We start from the raw sequence: 23,323 nt of genomic DNA, 5'->3' as shown, positions 1-23,323 counted from the left end.
TGACCCTGCCAGGGATCACTTCAGTCACCAATGTTTTTCGCCTGTGCCCGGCTGGAGGGGACAGTGCTCGATGGCATTACTGGTTTTACCGGCAAAAGGCATCCCGGTGCGGGCACTGTGTGCTGCCGGGACATCACCCAAGCCCCGCTGGGCGGGTATCCCGGGAAGAGGGGCTTCTCCGGCCGCGGGGAGCGGGCAGCGAGGGCTGAGAGCCATGCAGTGCCGGGCACAGCCCGGGGATGCGGGGAGCACCTGCGGGCGCAGCGATGGATGGGCGGGGGGGGTCCCGGCTCGGCGCAGCCGCTCGCACCTCTCATGGGGGGAGCGCCGGCGGCGAGAGGGAGGAGGAGAAAAGGCAGGCGAGCAGAGGGGCTGGGGAGAAGCGGGCGGGCAGGAGCCGGGGCTAGAGGAGGAGCCGAGCGCGGAGCGGCGGCACGGCGGCTGAGGCGCCGCGGCGGGGCAGGTGCGGGAGCCGGGAGCCCCGGGCCCTATGGTGCCGGGCGGGACGCGCAGCCCGCTCCCCGCCGTCCGGAGCGCCGCGGGGCAGCGCAGCCCGCCGGGCCCGGCCCTGGGCGGGCATGAGGACCCTGCCGATCGTGCTGCTGTCGCTCTGCTGCAGCCTGCGGCGGGTAAGTGCGCGCAGCCGGCCGGGGAACGCTCCCCTCAGGCACACCGCGGGCGGGCTGGCCTGCGGCTCTGCTGAGCAGCCCGTGAGGAGCGCTCCGGGCAGGCGGATCCGCAGCTCCGCGAGGCAGGTGCGGAGGCTCCGGGACACCGCACACGCTCCGGGACATCGGAGCCGCTGCCCTCGGGTGTGCCGGGCGGGGAACGCGAGGGGAGAGGGCCCGCAGCCCCCTGGGGACCCCCGGGCGCTCCGCAGCCCCGGCACTGTCCCCTTGCCCGCTGCTCCCCGCAGTTTGCCCGCAGCCGGCACAGCGCTGGGCTGCGAGCAGTTCTCACGGAGCGCTGCCGGGAGCGGTCCGGAGCCGCTGGCCGTCACCGCAGGGGGAAAGCCTCGCATCAGAGCCGCTCTGTAATACGTGCAGTGGGATTGCGATGTGCAAAGTGCTCAGAATATTGAAGCCTTCTTTAGCGTGCCTGCCTTTAATGTCTTTATATTTCCAAGCGTTTCTTAAGTTTGTAAAAGTCAGTTATATTGACGGAAATACGATACACCAAAAAAAAAAAAGTCTTTTAAATTTTTCATTTTTTGTTACTGTATAACACCACAAGTCTGGAAACCATGCTGGAGGTAAGTGTAAGCTGCTTGTCAGAGGAGATGCTTTTCCATCCAACTGCTGGTCTAGATGCCTTAGAAATTATTAAGATGCTTACAACTCAGAGAGACTCCTGAGCTGGATTTCCAGCTCGGTGTGCACCTTTACACTGTTCTGTATTCATTGGTGACAGAGGGTGGCCTGATGCTGGTTAAGCAGAGGGAAAGATGGATGAGCACAACTCCTAAAAGGTGGTGAGTGCCCTCAAACTCCTCTGTGGGGTTCTTGGTATGTTTTAGGATGTGGTCAGAGCCACATAGTCTGGAACCTTAAATCTCTTCAGCTTTCTGAAGTACATCTGAATGAAAATAATGTATTAGAACAAAGTATATAGTTTGGCATACAGCCCAGCTGTGAGGAGTAATGTGCTACCTTTGGGTATTAACAAATGTATGTTTTCTAATTAACCTTTACTATTAATCACTGATGCTTCGGAAGTATCAGAAAGAGAAGTTGTCTATTCGGCAGGTTTCTTAATTGCAGTAGCTGCTTTGACATATCCTTCCTTTAGTTAACATTTTTATTTACTGGAACCTTCCTTTCCAAGACCCAGTAGTTGTAATACTTCTTGATGAGTAGGAAATCTATTGTCAGTTACTGAATGTTTGCACTTGGAAATTAAAAATAGCCAATGTTCTGTGAAAGGAAAATGCTATTTAAAATATAATGTATACATGAGACTTTTATTTTACATGGGAGCTATCTACAAAAAAGATAATACATACCAAAACGTAGGTATTTTCAGTATAATGCTAAACTTTCAATTTTAAGTTCTAAAAATCCTAATTTATGTTAAATATGTGTCTTTGAAAGGAAAATAATCTGCACCGGAAACATGTAATTTCAACACTCAACATAGAGAAAAGACAGGGGAAAGAAAGTAAGGTTCTGATGCTGTAGATGGTGAAATGAGACATTTGGAGAAGAGACAGATTTTTGTGAGTTTTCATAACAGCTCCTGCTGTTATACTTATGGCTCTTGAGCTGTGTTTTTGAAATGTGTGCAAGTGGTTTGTCCACAAGGAGACTGCAGAATCACCAGGTTCTCAGTCGTAACTCTGGGTCCAAGGTTCTGGGCTGAGAATCACAGTTTAATTAGTTATTACCTTTTTAAAGAAATTACTGTGTCATTCATCAGAGATAGTTACCAGATTCTGTTATTAGATGTCTCCTAAAAACAAGAGAGAAAAGACAGAAACTTGGAGAGAGACCACCTTTTTCTTGGTAACTACAACTGTGAGGATGCGTGAAGCACTGCATATTCCCATTTTATTTATTTGTGATTTCATTTAAGCTAATCAAACTGTCCCATCAGCTCCACTGATATTTCCAACTTTTCTACTTGTCACCTCCTATAGTCATTTTTCCCCTGCAGTCTCTGATGGACTCCATGTGTTTCTCTCTGAGGCTCTGACTGTCCCTCTGAATTCAGCTGATCCCAGTACAACTTCCCAGTTCTCCTTTCTCTCCCCAGTGCTGCTGCATTCCTCTCTCTTCCCACGGACATACATAAACTTTTTTGAAAACAAAAGAACTGGGGGCAGGGCTTTGAACCAGTAAAGGCATTAGTGCTTTAAAATTGTGGGGTTTTTGTCCTGTGTAGCATTTGCTTTAATCAAATTATCATGTTCTGGTGCCTTCAGGAGATAAAATATACATGGCGAAACGGGAGGAAAAGCAGAATTTACCATGTCAAAGAGAATGAAGTTTGATCAATTTGCATGTTCTGTGATTTGTATTAAACTTCCAGCTCCCTAAGTTACTACAAAAAGGGGAAAAAAAGCAAATGCATCTACTCTCCTGTTTCACTTTCAGCTCAGAGTTTTTCTGGAGAAGAAGATCTGACACAATATTGGGGGGTGCACTAGAAAGCTAAATGAACGGTACAGGAAGAAGCCAGTAGATTATTTCAACATTTTGTTCTGAAAAGTCAGTGTGTGAGAAGCTGAAATAGACACTGAGTGTGAAAAATGCCTAGCACGTGCTTGGGTGAAACCTGTGCCAGTTAAAATTGTGCCTTTCATTATTGGTAGCTGCATTCTTCATAAAGCATTTCAATTCTAGTTTCAAGAAATAAGCTGTTTGTTACTTTGACACAGGTGAATGGTGTCCAGCCAGAATGCAGATTTCAGCTGGAGATTCACAAGGAGGAGACAAGGTGCATGGAACTTCTAAAGAACGCAAAGCCAGTGGACTACAAAGGTAAAAAATAAAAGCTGTAATGTGGAGATAACTGGAGTATTGATGATTTTCTCCCTTTACCTTCTCTACTGCTGTGATTGCATTTTCCATAGTTGTCAGAACTGTGCTTGGGATTTTATGGCTTTTAGAATTTGTGCAGTTTTGCATTGAAGGCACAGCTGCAGCAAGCATGTGGTGAGAGGTGTGCAGGTGCTGAGAAGGCACTGGCTGGGACACCAGCTGGGAGCAAACACATCTCACATGCTGAGCTGTTGCTGTAGGATTTCCTGACTGGCAGAGGAGCTGCAGGCTGGTGATGACAGGACCAGCAGGAAGAACAAATCTGAGGAGAAGTTGAAAGCCTTGAATCCAAGCAACTCTCTCTAGCTGTGGTTGAGAATGAAGTACTAGTGGCAGGAAGGATCTCTGGGTTTCCCAGGTGGACAATGTTTCAGACAGAAAATCAGATTTGCCCAGAAGACCATGGAGTGGTGCAAAGGTAAAACCAGAAAGTCATGTTACACCCAAACCCCCAACTCTCTCTGTTATTTTACTGTTTTCATTTTCTTTCTGCATAGAAAGATAAGTATATAGGTACTTATAGTGATAGAGCAATCTGTAATTTAATGGAAGGAAGAAGAATAGTAAATGTAGAGGGTTTTGCTAGGTTTTTGGGTTTGAGGTTTGTTTGGTTTGGTTTGGTTTGGGTTTTTTTGTGGGGTGTTTTGGGGCTTTTTAGATTTTATTAGATTTCCTTGCTACATTTTCATGTGAGTAGAACAAAAGTTTATGGAAAAATGACATTTTTTCCTGTAATTTGAAGCTGTTGGTAAAGTCATTTGTTCAGCAAGGGGAATACAAAGGCGACAGATACATTCAGCTTGGCAATACATAGTTTATTTGGGCTCTTTGTGTTCTATTAGTTTTGAATGCACTCTGAAGATGATTATGGGACCTCAGAGACCTGCCATCTGCAGTGTCCTTTGAGCATAAACATGACTTGCAACTCATGATGCTTTTTCCACCTCTCCTCAGCTTAAATCTGTAACTGCCTCAGTGAGTATTCTAATATGAATTAGTATAAAATAAAATAATTCAAAGGATCATCAACATCTTGTATTTTATTATAATTTCTCCTTTTTATTAATCCAGCTCAGTAATTTTAAAAATGCAAAATCTTACTAGAATAATTCATCTAGATATATGGTTTTTATTTATGGATAAGTGGTGAAGAGGTGAAGGTGCTACATAAACAGTGCTAGTGCGAAGCCAGATGGAGAAATAATTAGTAGTCCAGCTTAATGAATTAAATCATGAACCAATAAATTCACTGTTAGCTGTTATAAGGCCTTGAAAGTCAAGCTTTCATCAAGATACCCTTTAGTGATCCAGTTGCTGAACTGCTCCAAAGGTATCTTTGTGATGCACACCAGTTTTATTTTGGGTTCCCTAGGGGAAGAAAGAAGTTTGCTGTCAGTATTTTCTTCCCAGCCTTTTTCCAGTGGAATAGGGGTGCCTCCTGAAGGTAAACTGCTGTGAAAGAAAACTCATGTGTTGGAAGGACCCAGTATGTCTGATGGTGCTGATTCAGATATGCAGATAGTGACAAAACAGCAGTGGAAGGATTGATGCATTTTATTGAATGCCTGTCTGAAAGTAAAGGAGTATTCCATTTTGCTGGAGACTGGAATAAAGCCCCTGTGGTGATGAACCTTTCAAACTGTATGTTTAATATTGCAGGAGAATTTGCTCTATGCTTTATGTTATAGATACCCTTACCAAGAACCTTCAGAGAGTAGCCTATGTTAAATACATGCAGTTGCATTTACAAAAATAGACATTCTCTGTGTGTCCTTATTTTCCCAATAAACTCTGTAATCATACAAAGAAGTAAGGACTGTTTTGAACAGTGACAGTCTGACTGCTGGTAAAGAAGAATCACTAATGAAAATTGGCAAGCTGGAACTAGTCCAAGTCATAGCACCACATGTAACTTGTAGTACATTTGAAGCATAATTCTTTCCATTCACAAATGCTATTCCCCTTTTTCCTGAATGGGAAAGATTGTTATACAGCCCTTGTCATGCTTTCCTGGCTTTAGTATGTGCTACCTGACTTACAAGCACTGTGAATGAAATCTTGTGAAGGTACTGTCTTGAATTTTGGAAATATTCCCTGAGATTTTCCACTGAAGCCTTGGGTCTCCATTATCAAAATCAGTGGGAATATTTTCATTAATTTATTGTGCACTTGGGAAATCTTGACACCTCTATGTCACATGCTCCAGAATTTGGCTGGCATGCACAGCTACTGAATTTTGGAGGATCCAAACTGGATGGGACAGGCAGTTTCTCCTGTGACCTAGAAGCCAATCATATATTGAATATCTTATCTAATCTTCTCTGCTCCCAGTTAGGGAGACATAAAGGAAATATTTAGCAGCCAATGAGGTTGGGGTTTTTTTGCATGACTAAACGATCTTATTGTCATCTTACCTGAGCTGCATCAAGACATGGGCTGAAGAATTCCAAGGAGTAATTCTTGTAGTGCACCTAAAATAACTGATTTTGAAGGACTTGCTTACTTCCTGGCTTAATAAAGCAAAGAAACTCTGTATAAAGGCTGTGTAAGTATCCTTTGAACGATGCTAAGGAGATGCTAAAACCACAGAACCCCTTTGGTCTAAACTCTGCTCATTTGCCAATGTCAAACTGTGAGACACCCGAACCTCTTGCTTTGCACCCTTTGGGGGATTTTCAGGCATTAGAACATACTTTTCCATTAATGGACAGCATTACACTCCATTTAGGGAAGAAGTCACTCTCCAAAGACCTGTGGCAGTGCTTTCCTCTCTGTAGTGCACTTTAGAATATCTGATTGTTTATTTCATGAAGACTGCATTAGCTTCTACCCATATTTGTTTTCTTCTTTCCTCCTATAATTTGGCCCCTGAGGTATGGGTGCACCTTAGCTGTTTTTCCTTGGTGCACACTTTATTTTTGAAGGGCAGATAAATTTCATTCTAACTAGCTCATAATAGCTAAAGATTTTGAAGTCTATATGGGGAAAAAACTGATTTGTTTGTTATCTGCTGCCCATGGCTTGTCTTCTTACAAAAAGATAGAAAGCTCCCGAGAAAAGTGATTGAAAATACATCAAAATTGTTCTGCTGCAAATTTCTGCCTTAATGCCGTATTTAGAATTTTTCCTTAAAAGGTAACTGGCTCATTTCTCTTCACCTTTAAGTGTACAAAGAAATCTTATGGTCAAAAATGTTAAAACTCAGGATAGTTTTTAACAGGGTTCTACAACTATAAGTTCTAAAAAATATTTCATTATAAAAAAAATTGAAGTTAAGTGATTTTTGATTCATCTTGGACTGAGTGGCTGCACAGTTAAATGTGTCTTTTTAGATCTTGCTTCCAAAATGTGTTTTTGTGAGACCCATATGTCAGACAACATTTTTAATTTTAGATATGGCATCTTAACTTTGAGGGAGGGATGTAGATAAAAAGAAAAATGGCTATGGAAAGAATTTCATAAACCTCTCAAAGAGAAGCTTCATATTGCAGATAGTAATGGGAAATTAAAAGAGACAAGACTACCAAAATGATTCTCTTAGTTATTCATAAGTTTAAAGCAAGAGGGACCAATATTGCTGTGTAATCCAATCTCCTGAATTGCTCTGTTGATAGAATTTCTTTCAATGATTCCAGCACTGAGCTCATGATCTCGTGTATGAAACAGAGCTGTTCAGAGCAATGGGATGAACATTCAAATGTTGGACCTATGGCAAGTTGTCCAGAAGTTAATTTATCTGATTAACTTAGCTGTTAAGGTTGTTTGTGCAGCAACAAGTGTACATATTTTGCATTTACACCCCCTCACACACCTCTGTGTATAACCAGGCAAACCTGGTGATCACTCTCTCATCCACATTAGGAAATAGAAGACTGACACAAAGCCAGATGAGACCTTTCTTTTGCTACATTAAAAAGGATCTCCTGAAGGGTTCCCCTTTCTTAATGCTCCCTATCTCATCAAGGTCTTGCATCGAGTTTTGTTTAGTTTTGAAGCTATTTTCTCGGTAAAACGAGTCAGTGGTTCAGACTGCAGCGTTGCTTACAGTCATCTGAGGTAGCATACAAAGTAGAATTAAATGAGATGGTGGCATCATGCAATTCCTTTCATGCAGCACCAGTAACTCTTGGAAGAACAACTTTAGCTTGCTTGAATCTGTGCTGTTGTTTTCTAGCTGGAGTACAGACACGTTATTACTTTTTAGTTCACAAATTTTTTTATGAAGGAAGTCAAAGGGGATGCTTTGGTTATTTGCCTGTTTTAGATTTCACTAATTAAAGTGTCATCATTAATGACATCACATAAAACTGATCCATCCTTATGGTAATTGACAATGTCTGAGCTTTGTGGAAGCTGTACCTAAATATTTGAGGGCAGAAGAGAGGCAGAGCTAGTTTGTCTTTTAAGGAGGCTGGGTGAGAAAGGTGAGAAAGAGCCTTGAATGAAAGGAGTTGCCTACTGAAAAATAACTAACAGGAAAAAAAATGGTGAAGACTGGGACAATGTCCTGATCAGCCTCATTCAAAAATCTCACATAATAAAGTTTACTAAGAGTGACAATAACAAACCCTTTTGGAAAGAAGAGAAGCAACATATGTCCACAATGTTTTTGAAGACCTGAAATTTCTGCTCTACCCAAAATGTAAATAGAAATTCAGCAGTAGACATTAATATATGGCATTTGTAGCCCCAAAGAAGGAAAATGCACAGCCATAAGTGAATTTATTGTGTTTTCCAGAAGATTCTGAAGGAAATGCTGCCCAGCAGAGTTTTGCATTTGAGTCCTGATAAAGACAGCTATGGCCATGGCAGTCTATTCTCCATGACATCTGAAGTTCAAATACCACAAGGAAGAAATCTTGAATACCAACACACTGAAAAAGCTCCAGTTAATACAACAAATAGCACATGGGTTACATACAATTAACCTGCAAATTAACAGAAATATAAGGTCCTAGTACTTTACAGAGAATTGTAGGATTTTGGGGTTGGGTTTATATGGAGATTGATTTTTAATGGTAATTTTCAAGAATGTACAGCATGTCAGAATTGAGACAACATAAAGGTGAAGGTACCTTTTACAGCTTTGGCTATACATACATTAATATATTTGCATAAGAGTAGAAAATAGTGTTCTTATGGTAAGATTATCATGCTGTCCAGTCATACAAAAATAGATGCTCTTTTGTCCAAAGGACATTTTGAATAATTGGAAAGGAGGATTTACTTGGAAAATTTGGATTAAAATTTGTTTTCTTTTTTTAGAAGGGTTTTTTCAAAGTTTTAGCTGGCAACTTCCATATTTCCCTACAGAACCCTAAAAATATGTAAATCACATTAAGTGTAAAACTGGCCAGTAGATTTTTGATTCTCTAAAGGGAAACTGTTCTTCAAAAGGGAAATAAGACATTTCTTTGGAAGTGTCTCATTTAGTGAAAATCCAGAAATCCCTTAGAAATCTCAAAAATAGTATTTTTAGCATTCCTGATTATAGAACCAGCTTTTGAAGAACCTGTGTACTGCAAACATTTTAGGTGAAAATGAGATAAACTCTATTGGTTTCATCATTCTGTTTCAACTAGTTTAATCTGATGCTATTTCTTTCTTTTATTTCTTTCTCTTTGCTGTCTATAAGTAGTGTTTGTGGACTGGAAATTAAAAATTTTTACATCAGCATTTCCTCAGTATTTCTGAGTAATTTCAGCTGCTTCTTGACCACATTGTAGCCAGTGTTTCCATTTCCACAGGACTGCAGGTGGAGCAGAGGGGCTTTGGGCAGGCAGGGGATGGCAGGGATGGCAGGGTCATTCCCATCCCCAGACAGGGAGCCCCAGCCCCGGGCATTTGTCACCTCCCTGGGACAGGGACAGCTGTGGACATCAGCCTGCAGGTCAGGATCTGGCCTGGCACGGGGAACCAGGGTGGGGCAGAGCCCCAGGATGGGGAGCAAAGTTTTTTATGGGACTGTTTCATTCCTATTCCCACTCACAGCAGTTCTGCTTGCTCCCAGTTTGCTACTCACTACTTGTCTAGCTCCTCCTTTGCCTTTTTTTTTTATCACTTGTGCGAAAATGCAGAAGGAATGTCAGTCCATATATGTTCATAATTCCCATGCAACCTAAGTTCCATGCTGTGGCACACAGACCTGCAGTCTAGAAATCATTGCCCATAAGAGGTGAGATGGCTCCTGCTCTGCCAAGTTAAGTACAAAAATCAAAACGTTTCCCAGTGTGAAAAATGAACCCTAGGCTAGCTGTCGACTTTCTGACTCATTTAAAAAGCACTCTGTTTTTGTTTCGTGTTTTATGCACCCCTAGACAGTTTTAAAAAATGCTAAACCCCTCTTGGAAGTGACAATTTTCAAATCCAAATACAAAGTGCCACCTAGTGGTTTTATATTTATAAAATGTGTCTATGAACAAAATTTTCCAGCACAAGCTTCAGTGTTTCATGTTTTTACAGATGAAGAAGCACACATAGGTAAGTGAACTTGTTGCTCAAAGACTGAATCTCAAGAAACAGGATGATGAATGTGGTGGCAGTACTTCTTATGTAAGCTGAAGAAAATGAGAAACAAAATGTAGTTTATAGTGTGTTATGTTTCCTTTCATTATGAAGTATCTGCAAATGCATGACAAGCATTAAAGAGCAAACATTCAAATAAAGTAAGTGATCTCATTGAAACTAGCTAACATTAGCATCTACAGGATCATCTGGAGGAACAAGAGAGGAAATCAGTAGAAGAGACACTTTTGAGCAAGTCATTGAGCAAAGGTTTTCTGGGAAGTTTGGTTGTTTCAGTGAATATGCTGTGAATGACACATCAGAGAAATAAATGATGCAAATGAAGAGATTGAAAAGGGATTGTTCTATGCAGGGTGCAGGAGTGTTCTTCTAGACACCACAGAAACAGGGATGAAGAACCCTTTTTTCTTTTACCTTTGCTAGCTTTATTGACACTTGTTAATGGCTTAACCCCAGTGGTCAACCCAGCCCTGCACAGCCTCTCACTCACTCCCCCACCAGCAGGATTAGGGAGAGAATCGGGAGTGTCAAAGCTGGAAAACTCTTGGGTTGAGATAAGGACAGTTTAATAGGGAAAACAAAAGCTGTGCACACAAGCAAAATAAAGAATTCAGTCTGTGCTTCCCATGGGCAGGCAGGTGTTCAGCCATCTCCAGGAGAACAGGGCAAATCCCACAGAACAGTGACTTGGGAAGACAAATACCATCACTCTAAACTTCCCCCCTTCTTTCTTCTTCCCCCCACTTTATATCCAGAGCATGATGCCACATGGTCTGGAATATCCCTTTGGTCAGTTGGGGTCACCTGTCCTGGCTCTGTCTCCTCCCAGCCTCCCAGGCACCCTCAGCCTCCTCACCAGCATGGCTGTATGAAAAGCAGAAAAGACCTTGGCTCTGCAACCACAAAAACATCTCTGGATTATCAACCCTGTGTTCAGCACAAATCCAAAACACAGCCCCATGCTAGCAACTGTGAAGAAAATTAACACTACCCCAGCCAAAACCAGCCCAATAGCTAAAGAAAAGGTAAAGAATATAATAGTAGATGTGCAGAAAAAGTTGAAGAGCTAGCACAGATCAAGCTAGACTGGTTTTATATGGGTATGTATCAAAGTGAAAGGACAAAAACACTCAATGCTTGAGAATTTATGAAGCACAATGCAAACATAGAGAATAAACCCATTAATATGAACATTTTGTATCTTGATTAGTATCCTTCAGAGACACTAGGAAGCAGACCTATATATAGGTCTATCTGAGAGACAACATTTCCAGAAAATTAGACTTTAGATAATGATTTTATGAGTGCTGCACTGATGGATGACAGTCCAGAAATCCTGACACTGGATAAATTAATGGCTGAACAGAGTTGTGGAGAGTGAGCAGAGATGAGAATATTAAATTTGATCAAGTTAGATATTCTCTGTAGAGACACAGAAACATTCAGTGTAACATTTACCACACCTTCACTTGCCAACAAAGTGGTATTTAAAGCACCATAGATTGCTTTGCTGTCACTGGAAAGACACAGGGAATTGTTGGGAGCAGTTAATCTGGCCTAATTTCATGTGTTTTAGGATGAACTGAATTATTTTCTGTCACCTTCTGGCATATGTCACTGCATATGTCATTGTAAAAGGATACTATGGAGGGTGAAGAGCAGTATCTGAACACCTGTGAAACTCACCAAGATCTCCAGTTGTGCCACATCTTTAATTTCCAAAATCAGTGGGGAATTAGTTGCTGGTTTTAATTGTGCCAAATTAATATTGTGCTATAAAAACAAGTTACGTTGTTGGGATGGAAGAAACAAATTGATGCAAGCATAGTAAGAGTGGACTTAGGAAAACACGCCCTCCTATTGCACCTCTGCATGAGGGTGTGTTTTCCTAAGAGAAGGAGAAGGTACTTAACTCAACAAATCTGTAGTAACTGGAGGAAGGGGGCAATGAGGAAAGGTGTGATTTGAAAGCTGAGAAAGGCGCATTGTTGTTTAACACTTGTAATTCTAGCAGCAATAATACCAATAGTGTAACACCATTTCAGACTGGACCAGTTTCCAGATGCCCACTGTAGGCATTCGGTGACTTTAAACGCCTCCAGGACATTCCAGCAGTTTTCTCAGATGTCCTGTACCATAATAAATAAGCCTGTAAATATACATAAATTGAGGCTTAATATTCTTGGAATTCTGATGACAGCCACTCCAGTTTCACTCTCATGATTTTTGAAGCATTTGAATGTAGTCTAGATGTAGGAAATGTCTTTGGTGCTATTTCATCCATTTGATTTAAGGAGTCTGAAAAAACTGTCATTCTCTCATGGGCCATAGATGCCTGCAAAGTCCTAAAATGTTGAGGAAAAATAGGGAAAAAACATATTCCCCAGAAAACATTTGTGGCTTGTGGTGTTTTGAACATCAAAAACTTGTAAACTGAGTTCCTTCCAGCAAGCTGGCTTTGATATTTGATACAAATTGTGTTGATTAGTTTTGGTAGGAATAGGACTTGAACCTCAGTTTTCCTATATAATATTCAATTTAATTGAGGCTTGAATAAGAGTTTTAAGTGTTCTTTGTGGACAATGTAGCAATGGATCTGTGATGTTGTTCAGCTGCTTGTTTACCAAACCTTAGCCCAGTCCATATACAGCGGCAGAGGAAAAATTTATAAATGCCTCAGCTGTTTGCAGATTGCTGTTACAAACCCACCATTTTATAGACAGTGAATTAAACTAAAGGGAAAATTTGAGAAAGTCATCAGCTTCCATGGGTGTGCATGAACACTTTCATGACTCATCTCAGCTCTCACTGTTAGTGGGAATGGGGATGAAATAAAGATGTCTGAAGTCTCACAAGATGATAATTATTCTTGTGTACTCCAGGGCTTGTTTGTGCTGGCTCAGGCAGTCCATCGATCAAAGCCAAAAGAGTTTCAGTTTGTCACTGTTGTTCTGAGTGCTGGCAGATGAAGAAAATAGTTTCTTTGTCTTTCTGATTACTTGTGTGTCGTGTTGTTGATGTTGGTTTTGGCTTAAAATCAACTGGGGAGGAAGCATGACCTGAATTGGCTCAGGTAAACATTCTTTACTTTGTGTAAGCCCTGGTATTGCATCATAGGGATTTGGACTTGATTTTGACCCAGAACTGCTACTCAGGAAGGACCTAAGCATGTTGAGATTCCATTGACTTCAAAGGCTATGAAGGTGACCTGCTCAGATGTAGACTTCTGAAACTGTATACAGATGGCCAAGCCAACATCAGAGATATCTCAGGGATGCTGTCAGAAAAGCCACAAGAGGCTGATGCAGCACACAAGGCAGTGGAGGATAAGGCATTACATTGTCTATGCACAGAGATAAACTTTGTGTAGTGTTCCATTTAGTAATCCCTTATTTCTGGCATCATCTTTCTGAATATAGAACAGATGCTGCATTTAGAACTCCTAAGAGGAGTGAAGAACGACCCAATCCCCATAAGCAACTGAATCCTCTGGAGAATTGCACTTCCTTGGGAAACTGTCTAAAGAGGACTCTGTGGAATTGGTGATCAAATGCAGTATTTCCCCCATAATCCTCCTCTCATCTTCATTTATCCTCTCCAAACCTTGTTCTTGGTGCCACACTGAGGCTCCCTCCCAGCTACCACACTTGGATGGATGTTTCCAAAGGAAAGCAAGGCCCATGGGAGCACTGTGCCACTGGCTTTTCTTCATGCTGCAGCTAGACACAGCCCTGGGGCAAATCCAGCTGCTGCTCCTGTAACACATTCTTTGCTTCCCTAGTTTACGTGTGCTTTGAAAGTCACTTAAACTCTGAGAGCAGGATGCTGCATATTTTAAGTCAACGCAAGCTGTCCAAGTTTAATTGCACAAAAAAGTTTTTATACAAATATAGAACTTCTAAATATTCCTTTTCAAGTTGTATTTAACTCATGTGGCTTGATTTTGGGCATGACCTCACTAGTGCAGAATAAATTAATAATGAATTGCTAACACTATAAATATTCTGAAGAATAATATGGCTGTGAGCAATTCCTAATCCAAATTTTATGTTCTCTACTGAAAGGAACAAACTGTCCCTTATCATTCTAATAATCTTACAGAGATAATACCAGTAGGATAATAGTTTGGCTTTTCTTTTCAGTATTAATTACAAATTTAAATTGTTAATTGCCTTATCTGAAGACATAAATGCCTGGAATTTTGCACATGATTTTTTTTTTTAAATAACTTGAACTGAGATAATATGAGTAACATTTTCTTACTTCTTTGTCCTCTCAAGGCTTATATTGAGAAACTTTCATAACTCTTGGCTTAGCTTAGAAGATTTGCATTATAAACAGTGACCTTTAAATAGGACATGGTTGAGCCAAGTGCCTATAGCAGCCATATGATGATTTCCACTCACTCACAAGATACTGCCATTGAGGCACATTAATATAGATATCAACATGGGCAAAGCTGTAGCAAGTTACTCTCTGCTTGTAACAAGCAGTTACTGCCACTATAAAATATGTCTGTGAAATCTGAAGGCCCCTCCTGTTTCTGAAACCAATATATAGAAGCATTCTTTGTTCAAATATCTGTTATTTAGTTTGTAAGTCCATGCCTATTATTCCAATCTCCAGTCATGACCCTGTCATGTGGTGCTGAATCCAATGCACAACTTAAATAATTCTTTGTGATGTTCAGTCTGCATCATAGAAAACTCCATTTTAATTGTGACTAAGAAATTCTCAAAATTTTGCAGTTCTTAATAATCTTAACAATCCATATCAATGCTCAGGAGTTATTTTTTAATATTTCTTACTTTTTCCTGGCATCCTCAAATCACAATGCCATCGTTTTCAAGAGACATTTTCCAAACAATATGTTAACTGACCTAAAAATTGGCTCATTAATCAGCAGGCTTTTATGATTCCTTTAATGTTTTCATAGCAAATATCATCTTTGCAGCTTTCTTGAAAGAGTCTGATATTTTTTTAACCACTCATATAAAGTTTTCACCAGGTCTTTATAAGGTAAATACAGTAGGGGGATTCAGACTAAGCTTTCAAGTCTGTTAATGCTGGTTTTGTTTCAGGATGCGTTGGAGTTTGGGATAACATCACCTGCTGGCGTCCTGCAAAGATTGGAGAGACTGTCACTGTCCCCTGTCCAAAAGTATTTAGCCTTTTTTCTGGCAAACCAGGTATTTTATTATAATGTGTATTTTTTACTGGCTTCTCTCTGGTATTCTTTAACATAATGTGCTAAAAATGCTTCATTTGGGGGTTTTATTTTCTTCTTGCAGTTAAAATTCATGTCAGAGCTGTTCAGGATACACCATGAAAAGACCAAATTATCATCTTTGTGTTCTGTTTGGTGTTCTTTCCGTCAGATACTAAATATATTTTCGGATACAGTGACACTCACCAAAGCTACAGACGTTGCTTTCTCTTTTTTGACCTATTTTGTTAATTATTAAGGCAGCTGAGCCTGACTGACATCTCCAACAGCTGCCAGCAGGTCACATGTAGGTTTTTCCTTCTGTGCCTCAGGATGGGAGCTCTGCCTTGCCGTCATGAGAATAATGAGCCTGCATTAACAGATAATACCTAAAAATTACTGCTATTGCAATTTAAGGTAGTTATCACGAAACCTTTTATTCTGCTTTTTAATGGAACTTGAAAAGAGCTCATCAGTGTCTCAGATTGCTGAAACAATTAACTGTTTTAAGTCTTCCATCTTCTGCTCCATCTTGTCAATACATCATATTTTGCCCTGTGGCATGCAAGTGGGATTTGGAAAATAGATGATGCACACAGAGTATTTCACAAGTACCTCCAAATGCAGCAGGAAAAATCTTATCCCCATTGCTCACGTGGGAAACTGTTGTCATGAAGAGCTGGTGAAAGATGCAAAATTTATTGTAGTTGTTTAATTTTTGTTTGTTTATTTGTTTGGTCTTGGGGATTTTTTGGGGTTTTTTGGTGGGGGGGAGGATGTTTCTGTGGAGAGCTTTAACAATATCACTTTTAATTTAGAGGCTAATTTGGGGTACTACTAAAATATCTTTAGACTCAAAACTGCTGATTAAGTATTGCTGCAGAATAAAATAGAAAACAAAAACAATCTACAGATGAGCAAAGTTTTTAATTCCTGGAACTGGTGAATCTTGATTAGTTTATCATGGTTAGTCTAAACAGTTTATAAAGGGGAAAGAATGTGTAATCGTTACTACATCATGTGAAATCTATAAAAGTTTTCAAATTACTCAAACGAAGAAAATAGTGTTGTCATGAGACAAGGCAAACTAATAAATATAAAAAATTCAAAATCTGAGTTAAATCATGCTGCTTCTGTGTCTTTGCCAAAAGCTAGAGCATGCACACTCTCTCTGGAGTTTATTTCACAATCTTTAGTTATATTACAACAACATTTTAATTTTATTATAAAACAGCTGCAATAAATATTTAAGTCTGAAACCTTCACAGTGCATTACAACTCTGTCTCACTTCACCATGGTGTCAGCAAGACTGAAAGATTACTTCCTTATTATAGTTTGCTATAATTTTCCCAGATCTAGCTTTTTTCCATAGCTACCTTTTTACTTCTGGCTTGTGGAACCAACAGGTTTTTTTTTTTTTTTAGAAGTACCTGTTCAATTAAGAGTGTTTCTAAAAATCTTGTCTTTCTGTAGTTTCAGGAAAGGAAGACAACATCTTGAGTGGTTGATTCAATTAAGATCTAACTAAGCATCTTAGCAACTTTATAAGTTGATCATTCTCAGGAATATGTAATTTATCTAATTCATACACAGGACATTACTAATTAACTTCATTCTTATTGCAAGAAATTATTAAAATATCTTTAAACAAGAAATTTAACTTTTTTTCTTTAGCCAGATTTGTGAGATACATGTTTTAGTTTTTTAGTGTTTAAGAGTAGTTAAAATTCTACTAGAAGATGATCTAGGCTATCTTATTTTTATGCAAATATTCCAAACCACAAGTAGGCTTTTAAATATCATCAATTCCTTAAAGGATTTCTCAATTTCAATTGTGAATTTAAAAAAGTAGTTACCTTCTCCTCTTTACAATCTTTGGGTAGCTGACTCTTAATTTCTTCCGTGGTGACCTGTGCTATAGTTTAAGCATACCACATTATTAATTCTATATTGAATATTAGTAACTTTTGATTAAAATATTTTTTTCTGTAAAAGCAATTGTATTATCCTATAATGTTTTCCTGTATTGTACAAGTTTATGAGTCTCAGAAAATTATTCTGTGAAGTTTTTGTTCAAATGTATGTGTCAAGTTATAGGTTTTAAATCAAGTTGCCGTCTGAAATATTTAACTGCATGAAATATGGTGTAGAAATCAACATTGCCTTCCATAAAACATTGCCAAACTGTCTTTAGGTTAGAAGGTATTGCAGTATTTGAAGTAGAAAATACTTCAGTCTTGAGCACATAGAGTCTTTTTCTTGCAGAACTGGCTTTGATGCAATTTCTGGTTCTGTTAACACATTCTTCTGCTCTGTCTAGTCAGAGAATCTTGATGTACTGTTAAACTGAAAACTCTTCAAAATGTATAAATAGGTTACATTTTCTTTTAAAAATGTCATTTCTATGCCAAACGGCAAAAGTGGTCACGTTGTTTGAGGAGACTGTGGGTTTAGGTCAAGGCCATTTTATTAGCTGGAAAGATTGGGTTGTTGGCTTTTGAACCATTTGTAGGATATTTACAACTTTCCACTGAAGAATTTATACAAAGAAGAATTTCCAGTAAGCAGACAACCAAGTAAAAATCCCAAAAGCTTTAGTTTGGAGTGTATATAAATAAGTTTGGTTATTCTTGACCAATGCTGATCTGTGACACGTAAATTAATTATTCTCTGGTGAAAACCAGGCATCTTTAAATCAATTAAAGACCAGTGGTAAACTCCAAACCAAAGCAGTATATTGTTATAGATTTCAAGTTTCATGGATATACAAATAGCTTTAAGAAATATGAAGGGAAATTGGCTATGAATTAACATTGTAAGAGTAAGTCCTAATAAATTTGATGACCATATTTTAGTCTGAAATCAGGTTTTTCTGTTTTCCCCCATTGAAGTTGTTCCATATTCCATGAACGTTAATTCATTTTAATTAGATTAAGAAGCAGAGTTGTGGGTTGCCCCCATCTCATTTGTGTGATTTTGTCTCTGAAAACAGTCAAATTCTCTCAGTTCCAAAGAGAAACTTTCTGAAATTAATAGATGCTCAAATCCTTTTCAGCCATACTTCCACACATCCTGTACATTCCTTGGACTACACTGTTTCAGTATTGGTTCAAGAACTGAAATTCAGCATGCATTTTTATTCCTCGTTCTTCAACCTATAACATAATTTGGCCTTTGAAGTTCATTACCAAACTTACCAACATTTGCTGTCATTTTTAAGTCATTACCTTACTGTCTAAGAGCTTTTATAACTCTTCAGTAGATCACTTGGTGTTGGTTTCTCAGAAAGCTTAAATAGGAGGTTAGAACAATTCTCACTGAAATGGATTTTGTTTCAAATTACTTTACCTTCAAACAGCCCCTTAACAAAGTGAACTGAAAAACTCCCTTCTGAGTATTTTAAATAAAAGAGCAAAACAGTTTAGGCTTTTGCAGATATAATCAAAATAGCTGTTATACCAAAGGAGAAGTCTGCCATCACAGCTCGGGTTTACTTTTGTTTTTCTGTAGTGCAGAGGCAACTGCAAGCAAGACTAAAAGCCAAAGTCATATGAATGAAGAGCACATGAAAGGAAATGACTGGGTTGAGTCCTAGGAAATACAGGAAAAAGAGTTAGCTTGTGACTCACTAATGATAAAGTTAGGTTGTCTAGAGAGTCATTGATGAGGAGAGTGTTGACTCTTTCTGATTTAAACTCTCTGATTTTGCTTTACAGGAAATATTAGCAAAAATTGTACGAGTAATGGATGGTCGGATATTTTTCCTGACATCTTAAGTACTTGTGGATATAATGACTATGAAGATGATTATAAGGTAGGAAAATACTTCTATTCATTTAGATGATGGTGTTCAGTATATTCTGCTTCTAAATAAATCCCATTTTACTCAGACAAAATGAAAATCAGACTTAATGAAAATCTGTAGTAATTTTTCATGGCATTGGTTGCAGTATGCTTGGACTGCAGTTGTCTAACGGGATAAAATCAGAAATGTACAACTCAGTAACTGTTTGAAGCTCAAGGCTATAAACAGTTGGTAATTACAGTAATGCATCTGTATATCTAATATTGCAGTGCTACTCAGCTGGTGCACCATATGTTTTGCATTGTGGTATTTCTGGAAGTTTCAATTATTTCAAAAGAATATTTTTAAAAAGTTGTCTCAAAAGCTAATACTAATAATCTGTTACAGTCTGTTAATAGTACATGCACCACTTGATTGATGGTATGTGTTAAAGTTGTAAGTAAAATAGAATTGATTTGGGTCATTTAAGTTATTGCAGATTTATAATGGACTTGAAATCGTGTTAGCAGTTGTAAGTGGTTCAGAAAGCTATCAAGGTATCCTAAATGAACTATGCATGGAAAACTGAATTTGTTCACTTTGCAGATACTATTTCTTTATCTTTTTGTTGAGGGAAGGATTTTTACCATCACATTTTACATATTTTCTGTCTGTTTTGCTGCTGAGGCCAACAGAGCAACATTTTGTTCACAGGCATGAGCTCATAGGATCAGTAAAACTCCTGTCACCTAAAACAAATTAAGTCCTCTCACGAGTAAAGCTGCTTGGCCATTTGGGTTTTTCCCATGGATTTTAGTATGTGTGGAATAGCTGTAGCAGATCTGCTCTTTCTGGCTTGCAGAGATGCACTGGCATCCCAGCTAAGGCAGGCAGGTTTTGCCATTTCTTTCTCTATTTAAAAGCCCAGACATTACTGTAGTCAAAAATAGATAATAAAGAAAATTGAGAGAATATATTGTTTTCCCAACTTTTCTGAAGACAAATTGTAAAACATCTGTGTCATCTGACACCTTGGGAACACACATGTATTGCTGCTAAAACATCCACTTCAAACACTGGCATTCAACCCAGGCTTTGTCATGTGGAGTGAAAGTGGGTCAAAATGTAAAAATGCAAATTAACAAAAGATGATACTTCAAGTAGTGAGAAACAATTAGAAGATGAACTAGCAGAATAGAAAAGCAGTTCTTGTTTGACATACTCATTAGTAATTTGAAGGGGGTGAACGAAATGAAAATTGACTGTACTTGAAGGAATTAACATAGAGAACTGGAAACAGGAAGTAGCAGCAACATTTTAAAAAGGCTTGAAAAAAGCAAATAATGAAAGTGTAAGGATGAAAATTGGAAGAGATATGTGGAAAGCAGGTACTGGAAACATTGTTAGCAAACATACAATAGGTATAATATCATACATATGATAGAAATCATAGAGATAATCGAAAAAATGCAAGTATTGTGCAGCTGTGGGTTTCAGGAGGCATTTGAGGTTCTGCACCAGCTACTTGTTAAAATAGAAGGTGTTTTCTTAAATTCAGATTATAGTGCACAGTGGTAGCACCTCAAACCAAAGTTTTTACTTAGCTAAATCAGTATAGTTTTGTTGGGTTTTTTTTCTAATCTAATATTTCAACTATGAGAGCTAAAAGTAAAGTCCTAATGTTTGGATACTGAATATTCTGGGCATAAAAATGTCATGCAATAGTATGCTTTGCAGTATGGGGTATGAAGTATATGAGGTTGCCCTCAAAGTTACATTAACTAAGGAGCCAATGTTTTAAGGAAAGAGGCAAAATACTTTTCCTAGGGTAAGTCCTAAGTTTTCTTTTGTGTGTTTTCCTTTGAAGACAATGTTAGAGGAGTAGGTAGAAACTGTCTGGTGTAAGTTTGGTGCCTGCATCTTCACTGCTGAATGAATTTCCATTGTAGATCCAATTAAGTATTTGTTCCTGTGGGGTTTTTTTCTGTCTTTTAAGATACAGGCTTTTATCTTTAATGCAAAGGGGGCTTATTTTTATACATATTCTACGTATTGTATATATGTGCATATACACAGGCATGTATCTCTCTCCAGATAAGCATTTATTTTGGGCAGTTTTGAATATTCCAGAGAAGGTTTAAATTATAAAGATCAGTGAGCAAATACTGAATAATTCATGTTTATCAAATTTCTATGCTTAGAAATGCACTGAAATAAGGAAGCTTATTAAGAAATACCATAAACGTGTCGCTTCTGCTTTCTTCACTGAAAGAACTTGCGTGCTTCCAGTTTGCAATGACTGTATATTCAAATTTAAAAGCTCAATTTTTATTCCATGTCAATGGTATATTAGCAGGTTCTATAAAAAGAAACCATTTGCTTAATGTTTTGAAATTAGCTATAAGTGCCTGATACAAAGCCCTGGGTTTATTCTGTGTTAGTTCTTTACTACTCTTGCCATTATTTATGGCAGATCAATTTGAGAGAGGGAGGGAAGGAAGGAGGGAGTAGTTTTATGGTGTTTTGTTGCCTCAGGGGTTAAAGCACGATAATGATAATGTCTGAACAAAATATCTGTATGTTGTTATTACATCAAAGGATAGATCTAAACCTTTATTACATACTTCCATACCTTTTCCTATGTAGTAAACTAGTTACTGCTGACCTTCAAGATCAAGTTTTAGGTTCATCTTAGGTATTCAAATAAGTATCTCTTTTTTTTTTTTTTCCCCTTTTGAGCTCATGGCAGCACAACAGGAAAATAGTGAGCTTGATTTGACCATGCTAGAAACACATCAAGGTGTGTTAACCAAACTGAAGCCTCACTACAACCTTTCCCTGACATATTTTGACATCTTCTATTAAATCTGAACAAGCTGGAGATATGCCCTAGCTGTTGTCAGAAGATATTAAACTCTGTGTCAGCGTTATTACTACATGGCAAGATGTCTGGTGAATGTAAAGCACTGAGATGTGTCCACTTTATTTAAAATAATGACTGGATCAGTTAATACAGCTTTGTCTGATCTTAGTGTGAACTGACCCAAGATTTATTAGATGACACAGAAGCCCCAATATATACAAGTTTCAGGCTGTGTGCTTGGAGTGTGTAGTGCCTTACAGAGAGAAACTCATGGAGAGGAAGATCCTCAGGGTTGTTGAGCGTGGTGATGCTGTTGCAGCTTGTGCCTTTAGCAGGAGCATCATCCCTGGAAGAAGCATTCTCCCATCTGCCCAGGTCCCTGGAGCATTCAGAGCAGGTGTCACATCACCCTGCACAGGGTGTGCTGCAGACACCACCCCAGAGTGGAGTCGAGCAGGGAGGGCAGGAGTGGCACAAACAGAGTCTCACTGCAACTGCCTTTAGAAAACAGGCATTTCTGCTGTCTGGGGAGTGGAGCATTGCTCTGAACTAATGGATTGTCTGTGGGGAGCCTAAATTGAATCCTTGCCTCTCAACAAAATCTGACACAAGGCAGCCATCTACCAATGTGTTTTTGTGTACCTCTAAGTGATGCTAAATTTATTTGTTATGCTGCATTTATCATTCTTTTTTTTTTTTCCATGAGGTGTGATTAAGAGACAAGTATTCCTTAAAATAAATGCAAAATCTTCCTTTGACTTCAAGTGAGGATTAGGACTAAATACTAGCTGATACTCTTGTAGAGCACAGAGGGAATTTGCTTTAATTTCAGAATATTCAATAAACTGCTGAATACCAGCACACCATGAGTGTTGACATTCACAGATATATCTGCTGATTCACATTTACACAGGGAAATGTGGAAGTTTGTGCATTTACAAAGTTGTCTTCTCTCCCACTATGGTCAGGGAACTTGGAATAAGATGTTCTGACTGACATAATTAAAATTAATGATGTCACTATTATTAAGAGATACTTATGGCAATGATTGTCTCATCTTTTTTTGGGTGGTGTTTAGGCTCAGGGAGAATTGAAGGAAAAATGTCCAATAAAGGATTTCATTATTTACTTGTATAAAGATTATTAAATACCATGAGGAATACCAAACTTGTTAGACGTATTTTTAGTAAATTCTGTTCTTCTCTGCATGCATATTTTGAAAACGTGTAAAAGTGTCCAATAAGAAAAAATTAAATTGTCTACAGTATGTAATCTATCTCTTTATCTCAGTTTATACTTACTCTCTAATAAGTAAGTACTACCAGATTTTAGAAATGGCTAATGCCTTGTTCAAGTTAATTTTGTAGAAGGAAAGAACTAGGTCTCCATCTTCCATTTCTCATTG

At 38.8% G+C, this 23,323-nt stretch overlaps 1 protein-coding gene across 2 annotated transcripts in view; it reads left to right on the top strand.

The window, feature by feature from the left end:
* The first annotated feature begins 374 nt into the window (after window positions 1-374).
* VIPR2 (vasoactive intestinal peptide receptor 2) overlaps window positions 375-23,323 on the top strand; it is a 49,464-nt gene continuing 26,515 nt past the window's right edge. Inside the window, exons 1-4 of one of the 2 annotated variants that reach the window (XM_085050295.1) lie at window positions 375-629; window positions 3,377-3,479; window positions 15,146-15,253; window positions 18,988-19,085. In XM_085050295.1, the coding sequence (XP_084906421.1) occupies window positions 579-629; window positions 3,377-3,479; window positions 15,146-15,253; window positions 18,988-19,085 (360 nt within the window). In that variant the 5' untranslated portion in view covers window positions 375-578. Of the gene's footprint in view, window positions 630-1,228; window positions 1,253-3,376; window positions 3,480-15,145; window positions 15,254-18,987; window positions 19,086-23,323 lie in introns of those variants that run through there. The other variant, XM_085050296.1, reaches the window with a different exon arrangement.

The sequence above is a fragment of the Lichenostomus cassidix genome, chromosome 2, assembly GCF_008360975.1.
Source record: "Lichenostomus cassidix isolate B80296 chromosome 2, HeHo_3.0, whole genome shotgun sequence".
Classification (NCBI taxonomy): domain Eukaryota; kingdom Metazoa; phylum Chordata; class Aves; order Passeriformes; family Meliphagidae; genus Lichenostomus; species Lichenostomus cassidix.
The sequence above is the reverse complement of the archived record's forward strand: the minus strand, read 5'-3'. Positions and strand labels throughout refer to the sequence as shown.